This window comes from Chiloscyllium plagiosum, unplaced genomic scaffold, assembly GCF_037043375.1.
Source record: "Chiloscyllium plagiosum isolate Xiang-an unplaced genomic scaffold, Cpla_swu_hap1 HiC_scaffold_17, whole genome shotgun sequence".
Taxonomy (NCBI): Eukaryota; Metazoa; Chordata; class Chondrichthyes; order Orectolobiformes; family Hemiscylliidae; genus Chiloscyllium; species Chiloscyllium plagiosum.
The window spans coordinates 62,296,261-62,317,975 of NW_028270155.1; the positions used below are offsets into that span (position 1 = coordinate 62,296,261).

At 42.4% G+C, this 21,715-nt stretch overlaps 1 protein-coding gene across 1 annotated transcript in view; it reads left to right on the forward strand.

The window, feature by feature from the left end:
- Window positions 1–21,715, forward strand: part of LOC148147370 (uncharacterized) — a 109,751-nt gene that overhangs the window by 65,240 nt on the left and 22,796 nt on the right. The window contains exons 9-11 of the mRNA XM_087996006.1: window positions 7,849–7,965; window positions 8,060–8,090; window positions 10,708–10,825. Of these exons, the coding sequence (XP_087852132.1) occupies window positions 7,849–7,965; window positions 8,060–8,090; window positions 10,708–10,825 (266 nt within the window). The remainder of the gene's footprint in view (window positions 1–7,848; window positions 7,966–8,059; window positions 8,091–10,707; window positions 10,826–21,715) is intronic.

A 21,715-nucleotide genomic window follows, 5' to 3' on the forward strand; every position in this document is an offset into this window, starting at 1 on the left:
TGGGAAGCCAGAGAGGAGGTTGCTAAGCCGCTGGCGACGATACTTGCCTCCTTCTCGAGCAGTGGATGTGGTGTATATGGACTTCAGCAAGGTATTTGATAAGGTTCCCCATGGTAGACTCATTCATAAAGTCAGGAAGTATGGGATACAGGGAGATTTGGCTATCTGGATTTGGAATTGGTTGGCTGACAGAAGGCAGAGAGTGGTTGTAGATGGAAAGTATTCTGCCTGGAGGCCAATGTTGAGTGGGGTCCTGCAGGGCTCTGTACTTGGGCCTCTGCTCTTTGTAGTTCTTATATGTAACTTGGACAAGGAGGTTATGGTGTGGGTTAGTAAATTTGCAGATGATACAAAGGTTGGAGGTGTCGTCGATAGTATAGAGGGCTACTGCAGGCTGCAGTGTGACATAGGCAGAATGCAGAGATGAGCTGAGAAATGGCAGATGGAGTTCAACCTGGATAAATGCAAAGTGATGCATTTTGGAACGTCGAACTCGAATGCTGGATATAAGATTAAAGACAGGATTCTTGGCAGTGTGGAGGAACAGAGGGATCTGGGTGTGCAAGTACGTAGATGCCTCAAAGTTGCCACCCAAATGGATAGGGTTGTTAAGAAAGCATATGGTGTTTTGGCTTTCATTAACGGGTATCGAGTTTAAGAGCCGCGAGGTTTTGCTGCATCTCTACAAGTCCCTGGTGAGACCACACTTGGAATATTGTGTCCAGTTCTGGTCACCCTACCATAGCAAAGCTACAGAGACTTTGGAGAAGGTGCAAAGAAGGTTTGCCAGGATGCTGCCTGGACTGGAGGGCTCGCCTTGTGAAGAAAGGTTGAATACGCTCGGAGTTTTCTCTCTGGAGGAAGAGAGGAGACCTGATCGAGGTGTACAAAATAATGAGGGGAATAGATAAGAGTCAGTAGCCAGACACTTTTCCCCAGGGCAGGATTGACTGGTATGAGAAGTCATAGTTTGAAGATATTAGGAGGAAGGTATAAAGGAGAGGTAGGTTTTTTACACACAGTGTTGTGAATGCATGGAACGTGTTACCAGCTGTGGTGGTGGAAGCAGAGTCAGTGGGGACATTTAAGCGGCTGCACATGGATAGCAGTAAGTTGAGGGATGCGTAGGTTGTTACTATATGTTATATTAGAATTAAATCTCGGCACAATATCATGGGCCAAAGGGCCTGTTCTGTGCTGTACTTTTCTTTGTTCTATGTTCTAACAGTATTATTTAAATGGAGAATAACTGCAGAAAGCTGCAACACGAAAGGAATTGAAGGGACATGTGCATGAAACACAGAAAGCAGGTCATTAAGAAGGCCAGTGGAGCACTGGGCCGTATTTCATTGGGTTTGGAATATAACAGCAGGGAATTGTTTTAGTTTTCCACCTGTTACCCAGTAGATAAGTGCCCACACCCAATAGTCTCTGTGTCTCTGCTGTGGCGGTTTCTGGAGGTTTGGAAAGCTCTGCCTGTCCCCTTCAGGGACAAACCCAACAGCACTGAGGCGAGTGATCTTGGCTGTTTCACAATCGACAGAAACTTCTTCAGAAAGCATTTCAAAACCCACAGGGGTTTCACCAGTCAGCCTGCTCTGCATGAGAAGGGTCCAGCCTTCTGTGGGACAATCGTTTTGTTCTGCAATGTTTCAAAGGAAAGGAAAATGCCTCCATGTCCCTTTCTTCAAATTTGTGGATTGTTGGGAAAATTTAAATAGCACCGGACTTGGCCCTGAGCTGGAGGCAGATCTTTCCCCATCAATATCTTCACTGAGTTCCAGGGAATTGTTCCGTCTTAGTTCAAACTTTTATGACTGAAATTCCCTTTATTGCCCCCTCCCTGTTCTCCCTTTTTTCTTTCCTCCCCTTCCCTTCGGAATTCTAGTTCTGGTCTCCTATGTTCCAACTAATTCTTTCCCAGTGCTACCTCATCTATTTCCAGCTCTACACTTCCCTCTATCTCCCTCAAAATTAGCCATTTCCATAAAACCATCAGATATCGGTGCAGAAATCGGTCATTTAGCTCATTGAGTCTGCTCCACCATTCAGTGAGATCCTGGCTGATTTGATAATCCTCTGCACAAACTTTCCTGCCTTTTCCCTGGAACCCTCGAGTCCCTTCCTGGTTAAATATCTGTCTATCTCAGCCTTGGATATCCTTAATGGCCCAGCCTCAACAGCCCTGTATGGTAAAGTCTCACAGATACACCACCCTCTGAGAGAAGGAATGCCTCCTCATCTCGCTCTTCAATGTGCAAACACTTCCTCTGAAATTATACCCTCTGCTCCTAGACTCTCCCACAAAGGAAACCAATTTCCCCACATCTACCCTGTCAAGTCCTCAAAAAATCTTGTACGTTTCAATAAGGTCACAGTTCATTCCTCAAGCCTCCAATGGCTACAGGCCCAACATGCTCAGCCTCTCCTCATAAGACATCCCCTCCATACCTGGTACCAATCTTATGAATCTTCTCTGGAATGTCGCCAAGGCCAGTTAATTTTTCTGAGATAAGAAACACAAAACTGTTCACAGTATTCCAGCTGTTTTACAACTGGTCCCTTGTATAGTTTTAGCAAACTCTCCCTGGTTTGATTCTCTATTCCCTTTGGAATTAGGGCTAACATTCCATTTGCCTTCCCTATTTCCTTTTGAAATTGGATACTAACTAATTGTGAGAGATGCATGAGGACTCTCAAATCCTTCTGTTCTGTAACTTTCTGCAGTCTTTCTCCATTTAAATAAGATTCTACTCCCTTATTCTTCCTGATGAACTGCATAAATTCACATTTTCGCACATTATGTTCCTTCTGTCAAGATTTTGCCCATTCGCTTAATCGATCTCTTTTTTGTGTCATCCATACCACTTGCTTTTCCATCTATTTTTCTGCTGTCTGCAAACCTGGTGAGAGAACAGTCACCTTCTTCATGCAGTCACTAATATATATTGTATATGATTGTGGCCACAGAACTGATCCCTGTGGCTCACCACTAGTTACAGGCTGCCATCCTGAAAATGCCCCCCTTATCCCAACTCTCTGTCTTCTATTAGTTAACCAATCCTCTGTCCATGCTAATGTACTTCCTCCAACACCATGAGCGCTTATCTTTTTAAACAGCCCAATGTTTGATACATTATCAAAAGCCTTCTGCAAATCCAATTTATTACATAAACCACTTCCACTTTATCTGTCCTGCTGGTTATTTCCTCAAAGAATTCAGGTAAATTTATCCCCTTCATGAAGCCAGTCTAACTTTCCTCAATGATATTACATATTTCTAAATGCTCTCCTATTACATTCTCGATAACTGACTCCAACAGGAGACTTTGTTCAGATGTTAACCTAACCGGCCCATAGTTACTTGTCATTGTCTACTTCACTTTTTAAATTAAGGTGCTACATTGCCAGTTTTCCAAACCTCTGGGAACGTTCCTGAATCCTGGAAAGATTCTGGGAAAATTATTATCATTGCATCCATGATCTCTCCAGCCACTTCCAATAATTACTTGGGATGGATCCCATCAGGGTGTCTTTTGCCCCAGCAGTTTCTCTCGCACTTTTTCTCTGGTGATCGTTATTGTATTTATTTCCTCTCCTCCTTTGCAACTTGATTATTTAATAATTTCAGAATGTTGTTCGTGTCTTCTACTGTGAAGGCTGATGCAAAGTATTTTTCAACCTCTCTGCCATTTCCTGGTTCTCCTCATTCTCTAAGAGGCTTAGACTTCTCTCTTCCTTTTTATATCTTTAAAGAAATTTTTGCTAACCATCTTAAAATAATTTGTAAGTTTACTGTCAGAGATTGTTTTCTCCCTCTTTAATATTTTTGGTCGTATTTTCTTGGTTTTTAAAGCTTTCCAAATTGTTTGACTCGCCACTAATCTTTGCCACATTGTACTCGCCTTCTTTCAATTTGATTCGATCCTTAACTTCCCTGGTCAATCATGGTTGGCTTATAATCTTCCTGGGATCCCCTTCCTCACTGGAATATGTCTTTACTGGGAGCCATGAACTATTTTCTTTAAGTTCTGCCATTGTCCTCAACCATCATTGCTGCTAAACCCCTTTCCCAAACCACTCTGTCTTCATTCCTTTGTAATTACTCTTATTTAAGCTTTGCAGAGTTGTTTCAGACTCACATTTCTCCCTCACAATTTGAATGGTATATTGTACCATATCATGATCATTGTTTCTTAGCTGCTCTTTTACTCTGATGTTATTTATTAAACCTGTCTCATTACATATCACCAGATCCAAAATAGTCTGATCTCTAGTTGGATCTATAACACATTATTCTCGGAAACTGTCCCAAATATTCGATGAACTCATCCTCCTGACTTCTCCCAACAATCTGATTAGCCCAATCTACATTAAGATTAAAATCACGCATGATAAGTGTACTGGCTTTGTTACATGCCATCATTATGTCCTGGCCTATTCTCTGTCCCACAATATAGCTCTGGTTAGGAAGCCTATAGACTATTCCTTCCAGTGTCATCTTGTCCTCATGGCTCCCTCTGCCAATCTGACTGACCCAATCTACATAAAGATTAAAATAATCCATGATTTTGGTTTGTATAATTTTACTCTTGTGCTCAGGAACCTGGATTTATAAAAAATGATCATTTACACCACAATTATCCTCATTCCTCTAGAATTAGGATTCCATGTCAGTGTCATGTGTGATCATATGAGTACAGTGAAAAGTGGAGAAAGCCGCCATTCCCAGCACCGTCTATGGTTTGATGCCAGATACGAGCATCCAAGTATTTGTTCCGGCCAATGTTGGAGGTGTGCACTGATTCCATTGCAGGGCCACTTCTCCATTGGTCATTACAAAAGTTAGGTTTAACCAGGGGGTCGTTAACGTTGCCAATTAGAGAGAGCTCAGACTGTAGTAAAAACAGCAAGTGCCGTCTAAAATGGCTGTGTAAAATGAAGCAGAGATTAATCATAAATGGGCTGTTAGACCTGGGAAGGATATAATGAGTGGTGTGCTGTAGGATTAGTACTGGGACTCCACTGTATACAATTGACATAAATGACTTGGACAAAAGGACAGAAGGTATGTTTCCCAAAAGATATACAGAGTTACTTCGATTATCCGAAGGCCACGGGCGGGGAGCATTCCGTTCGGTGAACCGAATGCCGGATAACATAGATTAGCCATACATCAGGACCTTGTGATCTTGTTTGGATAATCCAAAATTTGGATAATCGAATGCCAGATAATCGAGGTTCCTCTGTAGATAAGTTAAGTGAGTGGGGAAGATCTGGCAAATGGAATATAATGAAGCAAAACATGAAATTGTCCATTTAGACAGAAAGAATAAAAAAAAGCTTATGATCTAAATGGCGAGAGATTGCAGTGCTCTCAGGTGCAGAGGGATATATGTGTGTCCTAATACAGGAATCATTAAAGGTCAGTGTGTGGGTGCAGCAAAATATTAGGAAAGCTAATAGAATGATATAATTTAATGAGAGGGAAATGGAATACGGAAATGAGGAGGTGAGACCACATCTGGAATACTCTGTGGAGTATTGCTCACCTTATTTAAGGAAAGATGGAAATAAATGGGAAGCAGTTCAGGGAAGGTTTACCAGACTAACACCTGGAATAGAAAGGTTGACTTGTGAGGAAAGGTTGGACAGACTATGTTTGTATCCATTAGAGTTGAACAGAGTAAGAGATGACATGGTTGAAATATATAAGATTCTAAACGGCTTTGACTTGGTGGATGTCGAAAGGATGTTTCCTCATCTTGAAGAAACTACAATGAGGGGTCATTGTGTACAACTCGGGGCTTGAGAAATGGAGAGGAAGCAAAGTATATTTTTCTCAGAGAGTCATCTTGAAAAGGTGGTAGAAGCAGAGGGCTTGAATATTTTGATGTCAGAATTTGCTAAATTCTTGTTAAAGCAAGAGGTGAAAGGTTATTAATGGGAGTGAAAAATGGATTTGAGTCAGTTTTTTACATTTACAGTGTAAACCAGTAATAACATTCTAAAAATAATCAAGAGGTGAAACATTGAGGCTGGGGAGGAAATAAATCAGCAGAGACAAAGTATTAAGGAAACTAATAGGGATAAAGGTTCCCAGGACCTGATTGGCTGCTTCCTAGGATATTAAAGGAGGTAGCTACAGAGATACTGGATGTGATAGCGGTAACCTTCAAAGAATCGTTAGATTCTGGAAAATTCCCAGAGGATTGGAAAACTGCCTGCCTAACACACTCATTCAAAATGTGGACCAAGTTAAACATCACACAACACCAGGTTATCGTCCAACAGGTTTACTTGGGATCACGAGATTTCGAAGTGCTGCTCCTTCATCAGGTGGTTGTGGAGAATAAGACCACTCCTAAAAGATGTTGGAGAGTTGAGATAAGGGGAACATTTGTCAGGATGACAGCCTCTAACTCACAGAATATCACAGGGATCAGTGCTGGAGCCAGTGCAATGGCCTCCTTCTGCACTATAAGAATTCTGTGATTCTGTATGGAGGGATATCCTTATGATGAGAGGTTGAGTAGGTTTGGCCTGTACTCGTTGAAGTCTCACAAAATGAGAGAGATGACTTTCTTGAAACATTTAAGGTTCTTTGAGGATTTGACACTCCCTAGATGCTGAGAGTTATTTCTCTTTGTGGGAGAGTTTACAGTCAGGGGGCATAATCTCAGAGGAAGGGATCACTCATTTAAGACAGAAATGATGAAGAATATCTTTTCTCAGAGGGCACTGGTTCTGTGGAACTCTTTACAGCAAAGGGCTGTGGAGACTGGACCATAAAGTGTATTCAAAACTGAGGTAGACAGATTTTTAATCAGTGACAGAGTTAAGGGTTATTGGAAAATAAGTAAGAAAGTGGAAGTGAGAATGATCAGATCAGCCATGAACTTATTGAATTGCAGAACCTTTGATGGGCCGAATGGTCTACTTCTACTCCTTATGATCTTATTAAATTGTGGAACAGGCCCAAAGGCCTGATGGCCTGCTCCTGCTCCATGTCTATCTGTTATATGTGTCCCTGCCTGCTAGGCCTCAATGTTTAGCAGGTACATCTGGAACCTCCACCAGACTGGGAAGGCTGAATAGGGCCCCAGTGAGAGCTGTATTAAAGCTTCAATTTTAAATGTTTGGATTTCCTTCAGCAGTCCAAACCTTGATCTCAGCCTGAGCCCCTGGTTAGCCCCCAGTTCTACTCCTGTTAATGTGTGATTACCCTCCAATCCGGGGTAGTTAGAGCAGTTACACAATCGCACCCACTGAAGGGCTAAGACTTGGGAATTCTCACATTTGGAGTCTGCAGACTGATTCTCCGTGATAACAATGATCATGTTTTAGTCGCCATTGAAGTATTTCAACATTTATCCAAGACTCACTGGTACTTGGGTACTGATCGAGTACACAGACATTCTGGAATGTTCCCTGACCCCCTTTCAATTGCTCAAAACTAATTACACTTCTCATTTTCTGAGTTCTGAAGAAAGGTCAAACATTTGAAAATGTTAACTCTCTCATTTCCTTTTCCATAGATACTGCTGGACATGTTAAATACTTTTGTGTTTATCCTTGGCAGATTGTTGGGTTTTTTATTGTTTGAGACACAGTGTGACACTCTGTTGTAAAACAGTGTCACCTGAAATATCAGGGCAATGGGTATTTTCTCATCTCTATTTCTACTTAATTTATGCACTAAAAATAGATAAACCTTGCTTATTTCACTGAGCACTTACTAGAACGACTGACAACAAATTGGAAATAAAAACCTCTATAAAATATTCATGGTATGAATTTTTACTTTCAGATGATCTGTTTCAATATTTTTACCATATTTCTTTCCAGGACATTTTTGCCTTTTTTCCAAGTGGTGACCCATTTAAAATTACAACACAGAGTAACCTTTCCAATCATGTCAATGTCACTACCCCAGTGACAGGCAGAGCCTGTGAAACACCCTTGGTAAGGTCCAATTATTATTCAGTGTCTCCATTCTGTTATTTATAAACATTTATTTGATTGAAAACTTATCTGATGCTGTAAATTTCCACTTTAGGAATCAAGCATCAGCACACCCTCTTCAGCAGGTAATTAAATGTTTTTATAAATATATTATTCTGATCTGGACAATGTACATCTCAAGTTAAATCAGTTTACATCAACAACTTACAATTTTCTTAAGCAATTAGGTTGCCATTAAGGACCCGTTCTGTGATATTTCAGGGTACTGTACATGACTGTTGTGTGATAGACGCCCTTTGCTATCACACATTGAGGTCTGCAACAGTTGGACCTCTGTGAGACAGTTCCATCAGAAATTTAAACTCAGCTCAATTATATGTCCATTGAAGGAAATACTGGCAAAAATCCCATTACATATGAGTACTTTAAACTTAAAAAAAAGATTATGGCAGATCTGACCTTGGCCTAATCTTCACTTTCCCGCCCAATCACTGTAAACCTCAACTCCCTCGTGGATTAATAATCCAGCTGCAAGGCCTCAGCTGTTTGACAATTCAAATCCAACTGCTCATCAAGAGTGTCTGCTTTGGTGAGGATCTCATCGTAACCAACCTGGAGTATAGTAAAAGGTTTCCTCATTGGTTACTTACCACACAACTATGGGAAGTACATCTTTCCACCAATGAATCATTTAAAGAATTCACAGATTATGGATATTGTCAGGAAGACAGACTTTTACATAAGTATTCTGTTGCCTGTGATCACAAACCATTCCTTACTAATGGAACTGAATCCCATGACTGGATTAATCAAATACAGTTCCGGCCCTCAATGTAAATATCGGACTAATTGGTGACTCCTTACAGCCTGGGAGGGCCAGAAATGTAGAAGGAACCACTCTCCCTGCCCTGTTGGTGAAGCTGGTGCCATGCACCCAATTAGTGCATCAGTCACTTTATAATGCAGCAATGATTAGTGAGCTGTCTGATATGTGCAACATGAACAATGGGGTCGTGAAATGATCCTGTTCCAGAAAAATTAAGCACTGCAATTCTCTTTGCTGCTTTATTGGGACAGCTGTTGGGGCTGCTTGTAGCAGATGGTGGAGGTTTGTCATGGCTTCCTTCAGTTCTCTGCCTGAAGAGAGGTCCAACTCACAGCCCATCAATCTCCACCATGAATGGAGTGAGGAGAAGGGTCTTGAACCCACCCCAGTTAGATTGGAGGATAACTGTGTGCTGGGGGCACCAATCTGATATTCACCAGCCATCCAGCCAACTGAGCTCACTGGCCACTTCAAGGGATCTGAAATGTTGTGGTAACATGTACTGTTAGACACATGTTGAAGCCTGGAACTATTGAGGGTGACGGTCAAAGGTCTAATTCATTTCGATATCTCACCACGGCTGCTCATGCCATCTGCCATTGCCATATGGTAGAAGCATTTAGAAGTGGTCACTAAACTGAAGTCACTGGAAATGCTCAGCAGGTCTGGCAGCATCTATGAAGAGAAATCAGAGTTAACGTTTCAGAACTGAGGAAGGGTCACCAGATCCGTAACGTTAATTCTGATTTTTCTTCAGAGATGCTGCCAGACTTGCTGAGATTTTCCAGCAATTTTGTTTTTTTGTTTATGAACACCCCATCTTTAACTGTCAAGCCTCGGAGTGAGACCAGAACCTCCAGGTCATGGCCTCATGTGGACATTTCCAACATACGTTACAGGATTGAGCTTTTATGTGGAAGTTTGGATATTGCAGACCATTTTTAACCAATTCTGATAAGAGGTTTAGCAAAATCCATGGAGTGACATCTTAATTAGCTTCACTTCACAAACAAACCCACAGGAAACAGAATTCTAAAAACTGAATCCCTGTTCACTGAATGAAGATAGGAACCCATCAGTGAATAAAGAGACAATTAGATCCCAAACTGTTTCGACTGTGTAAATGAGATATAAAATTGGAAATAAACTCCAGCCTCTGCAGTCTAGAAATCTAGAGTTTAGAAACATTAGTGTTCTAGAAATGTTCTGAGTGGATTTGATTAACTTTAAGCACCATTTTAGTCCAATACTTTGTGAGTGGAAATGGGGCATAAGTAACGCAATATTTTTACTGCTTTATAATGTTTTATCGGTGTTTTATGCTGTAGGTGAACATTTATAAGTTTGATGTTCTCCAATTTTGTTTTCTAACGTTATTCTTTAATCCAGAAAATTCCAGTATTCAGAGATACCTTGATCCTGAACATTCTGGATTGGAGAGGTTACAGTCTGTCCGTTTCATTATGCTCCATTGTTTCTCTATGACAGAAGGTTCTTCACGTAAATTGGTCCAAATGATCCCTCTGTCAGATTGTGGATTTGCTGTGGTCCCAGTTAATAATTATTCTAGTTTTTTGAAATATTTGATAAGTTTGAATCATTGTAAAAGCATAGTAACATAGTGGGAATATTACTGTTTAAATTATTTGTAATGAACTGATTGATGCACCAGTTTGAAACTTCGCTGCTTACAATTTAATTGAAGATTTCACTGATCGATTTGAGTCAAATCTGGAAATTTCTCTCAAACTCATTAACCAGTTAATGAAAGAGCTGAGAAAGGGATTCCACTCCCAGAATAAAACAAAGCGGGTTTACCCCGAGACCGTACTGTGGGTGTTTTCCTGTTGGTATTTCGAAGGGCTGGAGCTGATTTGTATTGACCTGATTATTTAATCCTCTCCTTCTCCACTCAGGGCCGACTGAGACTTGTGAACATTTACGGCACCACCTTGATGGAAGTGAACACTGCATGGCTGCAGTTGGAATAGTGAACAAATTCATCCAGAGATGTACCAACCACACTCCGGACACGTAAATAATCATTCTCCCAGAGGGCAATGTCAGCCTCACAACACAGTTCATTTAGATATCATCCCAGTACTATGGGTTTTAACTAGACTGTATGTTCAATAATACTTGGTGTTTTTCTGGCCGTTCCCTCTGTTTGAACCTACTCTGTGCTCGTATCCCAGTCTGAAGGAGGTACCCGAGGCAGTCTTGTTGAAATATCAGAGGTCTCACCTGATGACTGGAAAGAGTCAGCAAGAGACCCATTGTGTCTCTTTAGGACAAATACCAGCCAAACCACATGCCAATCAGGCAGTGGCACACCTATTGACAGAGCCTTCCTTGGAATCATTACCCTTTGGGTAGCAGTGCCATACAGTGAGAGCTGCTGGCAGTTGATGTGCTCGGCAGTGCCACTGAGGTGGTCATGGATGATGTCAGAAGGATCCCCCCCCCCCACTCCCCCAAATCCTAGGCTCCTGGAGGAGCCAAGCCACAGGTCAGTAATGTAGCAGGGATAGTGCTGTGGGAAGTTGCAGGGAAAAAGGGGCCAGGAGGGTAGGAAACAAATGCAGGGGCAATTCTCACCAACCCATCCCTTCCTGATCTGCTTTCCCTCAATTAGTTCCTGATTGCCTCTGATTGAAGGACACCAACACACACTCTCCCCAGAGGTGACAAGCAGCCCACACAGTTTGATCAGTCTAGCATGCCACATAGCACCATGCCCACTTGTAGCTGTGTTAATCCCAGCAGAGGTGGTGTGATGAGGCCATCTTGTGATCCATTATTCGCACTTGCGGAATGTTTCAGAGAACACCTCTGGGACATCCGGACCAACCAACCCCAACAACCCCGTGGCTCAACACTTCAACTCCCCCTCCCACTCCACCAAGGACATGCAGGTCCTTGGACTCCTCCATCGCCAGACCATAGCAACACAACGGTTGTTGGAAGAGCGCCTCATCTTCCGCCTAGGAACCCTCCAACCACAAGGGATGAACTCAGATTTCTCCAGTTTCCTCATTTCCCCTCCCCCCACCTTGTCTCAGTCAAATCCCTCGAACTCAGCACCACCTTCCTAACATGCAATCTTCTTCCTGACCTCTCTGCCCCCACCCCACTCCGGCCTATCACCCTCACCTTGACCTCCTTCCACCTATCGCATCTCCAACGCCCTTCCCCCAAGTCCCTCCTCCCTACCTTTTATCTTAGCCTGCTGGACACACTTTCCTCATTCTTGAAGATGGACTTATGGCCGAAACGTCGATTCTCCTGTTCCTTGGATGCTGCCTGACCTGCCGCGCATTTTCAGCAACACATTTTCAGCACTTAAGGGCCTTGACTATGAGCATGGTGGGGAAGTCTAGCTGCAGCCCAGACCCTAACTCTGGTGAAGATGGGAAGTCAGCAGGGTTCAGGTAAAACACCATCCCACCTAATTATTTACCCTTCCTGTCTCCAAGCTTGTGAGAACACCAGTGAGAACAGGATATTCTGCCTCTCACTTCATGCTAGTATTATTCATGAAAATCCTTTGTCAGAGTGATAAATAGCGGGGGCAGAAATTAGGATTTATATTGCTTCTTTTACCATCAGCAAGCTCAGGTAAAATTGGTCTCAAATGGAGAAATCTTTCTTGATGTAAGATGTTAAACTTGCACATTTCTGTGTTGCTTCCATGGAATGCTCATTATATTTTGCACACATCCCTATTCTGTTTCACTACATGTGTGGAGCCCAATACACTTCAGGACAAGTGCTGGAAATTATACCTATTCCCAGAAAGGAACTACAGAAAGCAAGCCATTGTCTTCAGCATCCCCAATGTTTGAACCACTCTGGTCTCTTTCCTAACGGCTGGATCGAGCTTGCAAAATAATTTAAGTGTGTTACATGTTACATTGCCATTTAAAAATGTCTGCACAAATGGGGCTCAGTGGCCTACTCCTTCTGCGAACTCATGTTAATATTTGTGTATACTCTGAGTAGGGCAGCAGTTGGTACGGAAATCAACATCGCTGCAATGGACATTCATCTGGGAGTTTTACCCTTCCATGTTTGTGTGTGTCTCCAACAGAACTCGTGCTGTATGAAGCAGTTTCTCCACAGAGATCAATGTGCATTGACTGAGAGAATGTTCTCCTGAGAGATGACAAGTTTCCAAACTGGGATCAGTATTGGAACCCTTGTTTTTCCTGACTTATATTAAAATTCTAGATCATGGAGTATAGGGGCCAAGCTTCCAAGTTTGTAGAAGATACAAAACTTCAAGACACTGTAAACTGTGAGGCTAGTAGTGCAGCACCTCAAAAGGACATTGATGGGATGGTAGAATGGACATAGAAGATTCAATGCAAAAAAGTGTGAGGTGATGCACTTTGTTAGAAAGAACATAGAGAGACAGTATGAAACAAAGGCAATTATTCTAAAGAATGTGCAAGAGCAGAGAGACCTGGGGGTACATGTGTGTGAGTCATTAAAGCTGACAGCACAAAGAATAAAGCATCCTTCACTTTATTAACAGAATAACAGAACAGGGAGAGGATGCTGAACCTGTCTCAGACACTGGTGAGTCCTCAGTTGGAGTATTGTGTAAGATGCTGGGGTACCACACTTTAGATGAATGTTAGAGAGTGTTGAAGAAGTTTCTGAGAATGTTCCAGAGATGAGATCCTTCAGGTATGAAGATTAGATTGAACAGTTGGAATTATTGGTCTCAAGCTGGAGTACTATGTATATTCTGCTTGCGAGTTAACATGAAATTAGACCTTTACACCATTGTGACAAAGCAGCAACTGTTTTATTCCCCATATTGTTCAGTCAGACTAACTCTGAGCCTGTGAATGTAGGCCAGCTGCCGTCTCTGTTGAATCCAGATGTTAAGCTTGTGCCTAACCTTGAAAAAGGTTCAGTTTGACTTTATGTCTGCAGACCAAGAAGTCACATGGGTCTATCTCTGGGCAGACATAATATGAGGTTACATGAGCTTGTCACCAGGAGGTTTGTAAGAGGTCACACACCCGCTCCAAACTATTACGATTGACCTTGAATTAAAGGAGACTGCAAAACATAATATATGTACGTATGAGTCAGGATCAGAAATAGGCTATCTGGCCCCTTGAGCCTGTCCTTGCCATTGAAGATCTTATTGAAGATCATGGGAGTGGGGGGGAGGGGTTGCTGATCTGAATGTAACCTCAACTCCACATTCTGCCTCCTCCTCCCATAACCTTTCACCCCTTACCAAGAATCTATCTACCTCTGACTTAAAAATACTCAAAGTTTCTGTTTCCGCCATCTTTTGAGGAAGAGTGTTCCAAAGATACATGATCCTCTGAGAGAAAACAACTCTCCTTATTTCCATCTTTAAACCCTTTGTTTTTAAACAGTGACCTCTAGTTTTGGGTTCTCCCATAAAGAAAGAACATCATCTCCACATCCTCCACTTCGATTCCTTCCAGGTCTTACATTTCAATCAAGTCCTCTCTTACTTTTCTCAGCTCCAGCATTTACAAGACTAGTTTGTCCAAACCTTTCTCATTAGCCAACATGCCCACTTAGGTCTCTTAAACCTCCTCCTTCATTTCCATCCTTCCTTAAATAAGGGATCAGTGTTATACATAGATCCACCGATGTGATCTCACTGGTGCCCTGCATAACTGGAGCACAACCTTCCCACTTTCGTATTCAATCCCTCTCACAATAAACAATTACGTTCTAACAGCATTCCTAAATACTTGCTGTACTTGCATGCTAGATGTCTGTGATTAATTCACTAATAAACCCAGATTGCTGTGTTTCACAAAGGTCTACAATCTCTCCATTTAGAAATGTTTCTGTTTTATTTCTCTAAAACGGGGTAGTTGCAGTTTCCCACATTATACTCCATTCATCAAATCTTCACCCAATTATTTCTCTGTAACCTGTTGTAGCCTCAATCTGTCCTATTCATGACTCTGTATTCTACCTATTTTGGTGTCATCAACAAATTTAGCAATTCTGCCTTAGGTTTCTTCATCCAATTCCTTTATATAAATTATACAAGTTGGAAACCCCAGCATTGATTCCTGAGGCACATTATTTGTAACACCTTGCCAACCAGAAAAAGGCCTATTTATGCCGCCTTTCTGTTTCCTGTTAATGAGTTAATCTTCGGTCCATATCAATGTGTTATATCCTACACCCTCAGGCTTTATTTTCCTCCCTAACCTTTGACATGGTGCCTTCTGGAAATCAGTGCAGTATATCCACCTTTTCCACAGCACATGTTACTTCTTCAAAGAGCTCTAGTAAATTAATTCATTTTGTTATGGTTTCCCTTTCACACAGCCTTGTTGACTCTGCCTAATTATTTTCAATTTTTTTAAGTGCTTTATGATAATATCTTTGATCATAGCTTCTAATATTTTCGCTCTGACAGATTTTGAATAAAGGAATTGCATTAATTATCTTCCACTTGAACAGATATTTCCCCAAATCCAGCAAACTGTGCAATATGAGAAACTACATATCTACTTTCACTCGCCGCCACTTTTAAGTCACTTGGATGGAGTCCATCCGGACCAGAGAAACTTGTCAGCACAAAGCTCCAACAGTTTGCTCAACAGCATTTCCCTCATGATTGCAAATTTCTTTCCATCTGTGGCCTATTATCCTGCCCTATAAGGTCATGCTGTCATCACAAGATTGAAAAGATCTTCTGAGTAATACAGTGGTTAATATTAGAAGATTACTCTAATATGAGTGTTTGAGGGAGAGTTGAGCTAATTAAACACAAAGAAAGGCAATACTGCAACAGACACAAAGATCTGGTTTCCAGTGGAGTCCTGGAGACTCCTATACCCATTAAAATGGAAGACACGACCCAGATGTGAAACTATTGGATGCATTTCTGACAGATTCCATTTTCACTGGAAGGGAAAAGATAGCAGCATATGATTCAAACATGAAGGAAACCTAAAATTAGCAGACCTCTTTAAACTCAGTGTTAAGTTCAAACAGACTCATTTTTGCCTTAGCCAGGATCTTAATCTACGATGTGAGGTCACAGTTTGTTTCCGAGGAGACTGAAATGCTCTTGAGGGACGGATAATGTCCATAAAACTGTAATGATGTGAAGTGATTTAATTTTCCAACCAGGTAGAAGATCTTAATGTATAGGTTGTCTTTGTCATTGAGAATTGAAAACTGTTCTAACAATTACATTTTCCAAGGGCTATCACTTTGTCACCATGAAATTCCCTAACATGTACTTTGCATTTCGAAAATGAAATTCCATGAAAGATATTGACATTTTGTGAAGTTAGTATTTTGCATGTCTTTCCACAGCAATGTGACCATTGCAAGAGGGAAAACGGAACATAAATCAAGGCTTCAATATCAGTTTCAGAAAATTGAACGGTAAAAATAATGGGACTTGGTTTAGTTAAATTCCCAACCTCTGATGTTTCCTCCTATAGGTATTGAAGCAGTCAGTGCATCATAATTTCAAGTCTACCTTGTTTTGAGAATTGTGCATTGGATTGGAAATTTACTAATTATTTAAGATAGGAAAAAGAGGGAAACCAGTTGCAACACCTCCTGTCAGTTTAACATTGTTTGTGGGAAAAGTCCATGCATCTGATGTTAGGGCTAAAGTGACAGACTAGGAGGGTAGATCATCCAATTTAGAGTCCAATAATATTGAAGGGGTACATAGTTCTTGAAGACTGATGACTTACTCCAGACTGAATTTGGTGGTTGTGTTAATTTCAGCATCGATGTGGCTTAAAGATGTCGATTGATGGTTTATCCATTTTGTGTGGAGACAGCAGCGATAGGTTGAGTTCTTTTTACAACCTTGGTCTGTGGCACGTGGATAATCAAGATCAGCTGACAGGGTTCAAAACTTGCAAACTGGATAGAGAGAAAGCGACAACAAGGAGAACCCACTCCTGCTTTTCATTCTTCAGTGTCTCAGATGTTTGCCCAGTAAGACAGCTGCTTAAACATATAAAGAGGTTTGTTGTCACATGGCATTGTCTGTCCAATTGCCCAGTTACCCAAGTGTGACACTGGTAAGTACAGTCCAGCTAGAACTTGATTCAATCATGGCTGGGAATTCCTCTCTTAGCCAGAATCCCATTGTCCAAATGATTAGTCCTTGAATTATTGAATCATAGAATATCAGAGGACAGAAGGGCGGCACGGTGGCACAGTGGTTAGCACTGCTGCCTCACAGCGCCTGAGAACCGGGTTCAATTCCCGCCTCAGGCGACTGACTGTGTGGAGTTTGCACGTTCTCCCCGTGTCTGCGTGGGTTTCCCCCGGGTGCTCCGGTTTCCTCCCACAGTCCAAAAAGATGTGCAGGGTCAGGTGAATTGGCCATGCTAAATTGCCCGTAGTGTTAGGTAAGGGGTAAATGTCGGGGTATGGGTGGGGTATGGGTGGGTTTCGCTTCGGCGGGTCGGTGTGGACTTGTTGGGCCGAAGGGCCTGTTTCTACACTGTAATGTAATCTTAAAAAAAAAATCTAAAAGAAGGAGGCCCTTTGATCCATTTGGTCTGTACTGCCTCCTGAAAGCACTCCCCAGCCAGTCCCAGTCTCTAGCCCTATCTCTGTACCCATGTAATCCATTACTTTCAAATATATATCCAGTTCTCTTTTGGAAGCTGAAATGGAATCTGACTCCATCCCTCTCCCTGGCAGCACGTTCCAAATCTTAGCGACTCTCTGAGGAAAGAAGTTTCTCCTCATTTCACTCCCAGCTCTCTTGCTGGCAATCCTGAAATTTCTGGTAAATCTCCTTTATACTTGCTCCAGGGCTTTAACATCCTTCCTTAAATAAGGTGCCTGGAACTGAATACAATGCTTCAAATGTGGTCTGACCAATGATTTACAGAGGTATGGCATCACCTCCCTGCTTTTATACATTTGGCTCCTATATAAACCCAAGGATCCTATACGCTTTCTCAAGAACTGTTTCAAACTGTCTGACCACCTTCAGAGAATCATCCACATGACCCCTGAGTTCCCTCTGCTCCTGTACCTCCCCTCAGGGTGGTACCATTGAGCCTGGATTCTGTATCGTGATTCTTCTACCAAAATGTATCACCTCAAATTTCTCTGCTTTGAAATTCATCTGCCAGGTGTCTGCCTATTTGGTCACCTTGTCAATGTCCCTCTGAAGTCCCTCAGTATCCTCTTCCTAATTCACTATTCTCCTGAGCTTAGTGTTATCTGCAAAGTTAGAGATTTTACCCTTAACACCCAACTTCAAATCATTTGTATGAATCAGAAAAAGCAAGGGTCCCAACACCAGACCCCAGGGAACAACAGTTTCAACTCATCTCCAGTCTTAGAAATGCTCATCTACACCTACCGTCTGTTTTCGACCTTGTAGCCTTGGTCCCATGCTGCCAAGGACCAATCAATCCTAAACCTTTCTAATTCACGAACCATCCTGCCGTGTGGCACCGGATCAGATGCTTTCTACAAGTCCAAATGTACAGCATCCACAGCACTACCCTCTCCACTGCCTGTTTCACCTCATCAAAGAACTCAATTAAGTTTGTCAGATACTGCTGAAACTTGACAAAACCGTGTTGACTGTCTATAGGTATATCGTTACCTTATCCCCTGTTATAGCTTCCATCAGATTTCCTCCTATTGATAACAAGCTGACAGGTCTGCAGTTTCCTGGGTTATCCTTTGCCCTTTCTTAAACAATGATGTCACTTTGCAATCCTCCAGTTCCCCAGAACTAAACCTGTGCTCAGAGAGAGCTAAACAATTTCTGTCAAAGACTCACGTATTCTCTCTCAGCAATCTAGGATGCATCCCACCTGGGTCAGGCAACTTTTCTATCTGGAGTGCTGCCAGCCTTTTTGACTGATTTTGATCCTTTGCCAACATAATATCAAACACGATTAATACTATGATCGCTATTTCCCAAATGCTCCCCTACTCTGACATTCTCCACTTGGCCTCCCTCGTTTCCTTGGACCAGATCCAATACTGCTCCCTCTCTGTAGGACTGGGAATGTACTGTTCCACACTGTTCTCCTGCACACTTGTTTACTGACTAGTCTACCCTATGGTAATTGCAATCACCAACGATCACAATCCAACTTGTCTTGAAGATTTCCATAATCTGCCTGCAAATGTTCTTTTCTATTTCCTCCCCATTATTTGGACGTCTATAATAAATATCTAACAAGGTCACCACTCCCTTCCAGTTTCTCACCTCTAACCATATCGATTCCCTCACTGCTGCTACATCATATCCCACGAGACAAATCTCTGTTTCCTGTCCCCAGTTTTGTTCACTATACTCCGTACATTTACATACATACAATTTATCCTGCCCTTATTTCTTCCTTGGCCAATGGAAGGCGACCATGTCTTTGTTCACCGTCAACACTCAATCCTTCCCTCACTTCCTTTTCCCTATTCTCCATCTTCTCTGTTTAGCCCTCTCTGGTACCTCCAAAACTAGGTCCATTAGTTAACCCACATCCCTGCCTTACAAGTTTAAACCCACACTCACTACACTATTTAGTCTCTCAGCCAGGAGATTATTTCCATTTCTGTTTTGGTGAAGCCCATCTCCTATTTCCCAAAAGTGATCCCACTCGTAATAAAATCTAAACCCCTCCCTCCTGCACAAGGCCTCAAGCCACACATTTACCTCCCTGATCTGTCTTTGCCTAAATGGTGAAGCTCATGGCACAGGGAATATTCCTGAGATTCCTGCCCTGGAGGTGCTGTGTTTCAACCTACTCCCTACCTCCTGAAGCCGATCCTGCAAGACCTCCTTGTTATCCCTCCCTGTGTCATTGGCTCCCACGTGAACAGCCATCGGTTTTTCACCCTCCCTACCAGAAGTTTATCCAGCCGTTACATTACATCCCAAATCTGTGCACCCAGAAAGCAGCAGGGCATACGGGACTCACCATCTCATCTGCAAACCAGACTGTCTGTCTATTGCTCGAGTTATTGAGTCACCAACTGCTACCGTCTCCCTAATCTGCCTCTCAGCCCCTCTCTCTTTTCCCAGAGTACCTTCATGCACCATGGTATTGTGGTTTTCCTTCGAGTCATCCATCCCCAATTCAGTCACATTGCTCACTAAATAGGGATATAAAACTTCGGACCCGTTAGACAGCGCCATGGAATCCTGAGTTTCCTGGATCTGCTGTCTCAATTCCTTTCAGTCACTCACTCACCTGCCATCTCTACACTCCTACTGCCTGGCCATCACATTGTGGAGTGACCACTCTTTGGTACGACTGTTCTTTGAGACTGTTCTTCGATACTGGGTCCCCCACAATCCCCTTCTCAGTTGGAGTGAGCGAGCTGTCTTCTCCCAGAGTCCTCCTTGGTCCCTTCTCACGACCGACCTCTGTCAGAAGCTCATTCTCCTGTTGAGCACAGGGACCTCCGCGATCCCCTTCTCAGTTGTGGGAAGCGAGCCAACTGCTCCTAGAGCCCTCCTCGATTGCTTGTCACTGCCTCCACCTCATGGTGTGTCACCAGCCCATTAAGTTTACCTGTTGGATTGTTTGTTGACCTTTGTTCATGAGATAAGGATTGGCACCCATTCACACTCTTTCAAGGCTATTTCTCTTGGTGCAGCCTGGCAGACAGGGTGTCTCCATTTCAATAGTTTAAAATGTAGAATGTACAAGTGATGATGCTTTCAGTGACTGTAATCCTCAGTCAGTGCAATGTGGCTTTTGTCTTTAAAAAGAAATGAAGACATTTCCCAACACGACCTTCCTCCTTGCCTTGGTCCTAACTGGCTAACCCCTTATTCTGTGACTATAACCCTCCCTACCATCCATCTTTCTTAGTTACAAAGTCTTCTGCTTCTACACATCTGGAATACCCTGAATATCTTTCTCTGTCTCTCTGTTTTATAATTAATCATGAATAAACCTACTGTGATCGTGTACTTCTATGGAATTACTCAGACAGCCAGATCTCATATCTCATATCTCAATCATGTAAAACACTTAAATCCTGAAACATTTTAAAAATCATAGTTGTAGATTTGTAGAAGAGGTAAAGTTGTCATAATCTTAGAAGATCACTGACCTACTCTCTCATGGAGAGAGATTACTGGAGGTGATTGAACCTGAAAGTCACCACACTTCAGGTGAGGGGATGGGGTGTTTGAAAAGGAGGGTCAGTAAGGGGATTGAACCCATGGTAATGACATTACTCTGCAAAACAAACCAACCATCCAGCCAACCGAGCTAACTGACTCCCAGATCTATACATGTATAGATGAAGGTAATTTAGTCACTTTCCTGAATCACATCGGTGATAAACACCACTCTCTGTAATCCTACCAAGTGCAGCGAGTGTGCAGTGTCTTCCTACTTTGTTCAGCGCCATCCTGCATTTCCTGAAGCTTCTGATCCTCTCTTCCCTCAGCACTCCCCCATTGCCATTTGCAAAAATCTACTGTCTTGTTGAATAACTGAGCTTCCTGGGAGCTATCCTTTCCCTACTCTGGGCCTCAGAATGATATCTCCTATCAATTACTTAGTTTTTGTTGTGGCTAATGACTGAATAAACCTAATGGGTCTGATAAAGTCACCCAGTGCCTCTGCACAAACTGGTCTGACCCTACCAGATATCTCCAGGCCAATTGATTGGCATCATTCTGTCTTATTTCATGCGAGTGCTGCATGTTATGCAGAGAACATAATCAATGAGCATTGTCTGGATGGCATTGTGCAGAACCAGGACACTCTTTGGCCAAGAGCAAACTGCTCAAGGCACTGGGCAGATCCTAGGATGCTAACAGGAAGAAAATGTGTGAAATATTGTAATCAGGAATGCAGCCTCACATTTAGACCCGTACCAAATGAGCAAACAGGTCTGGTTGCACCTTGAGGAAGTGCTGTATTTACACTCAAGATA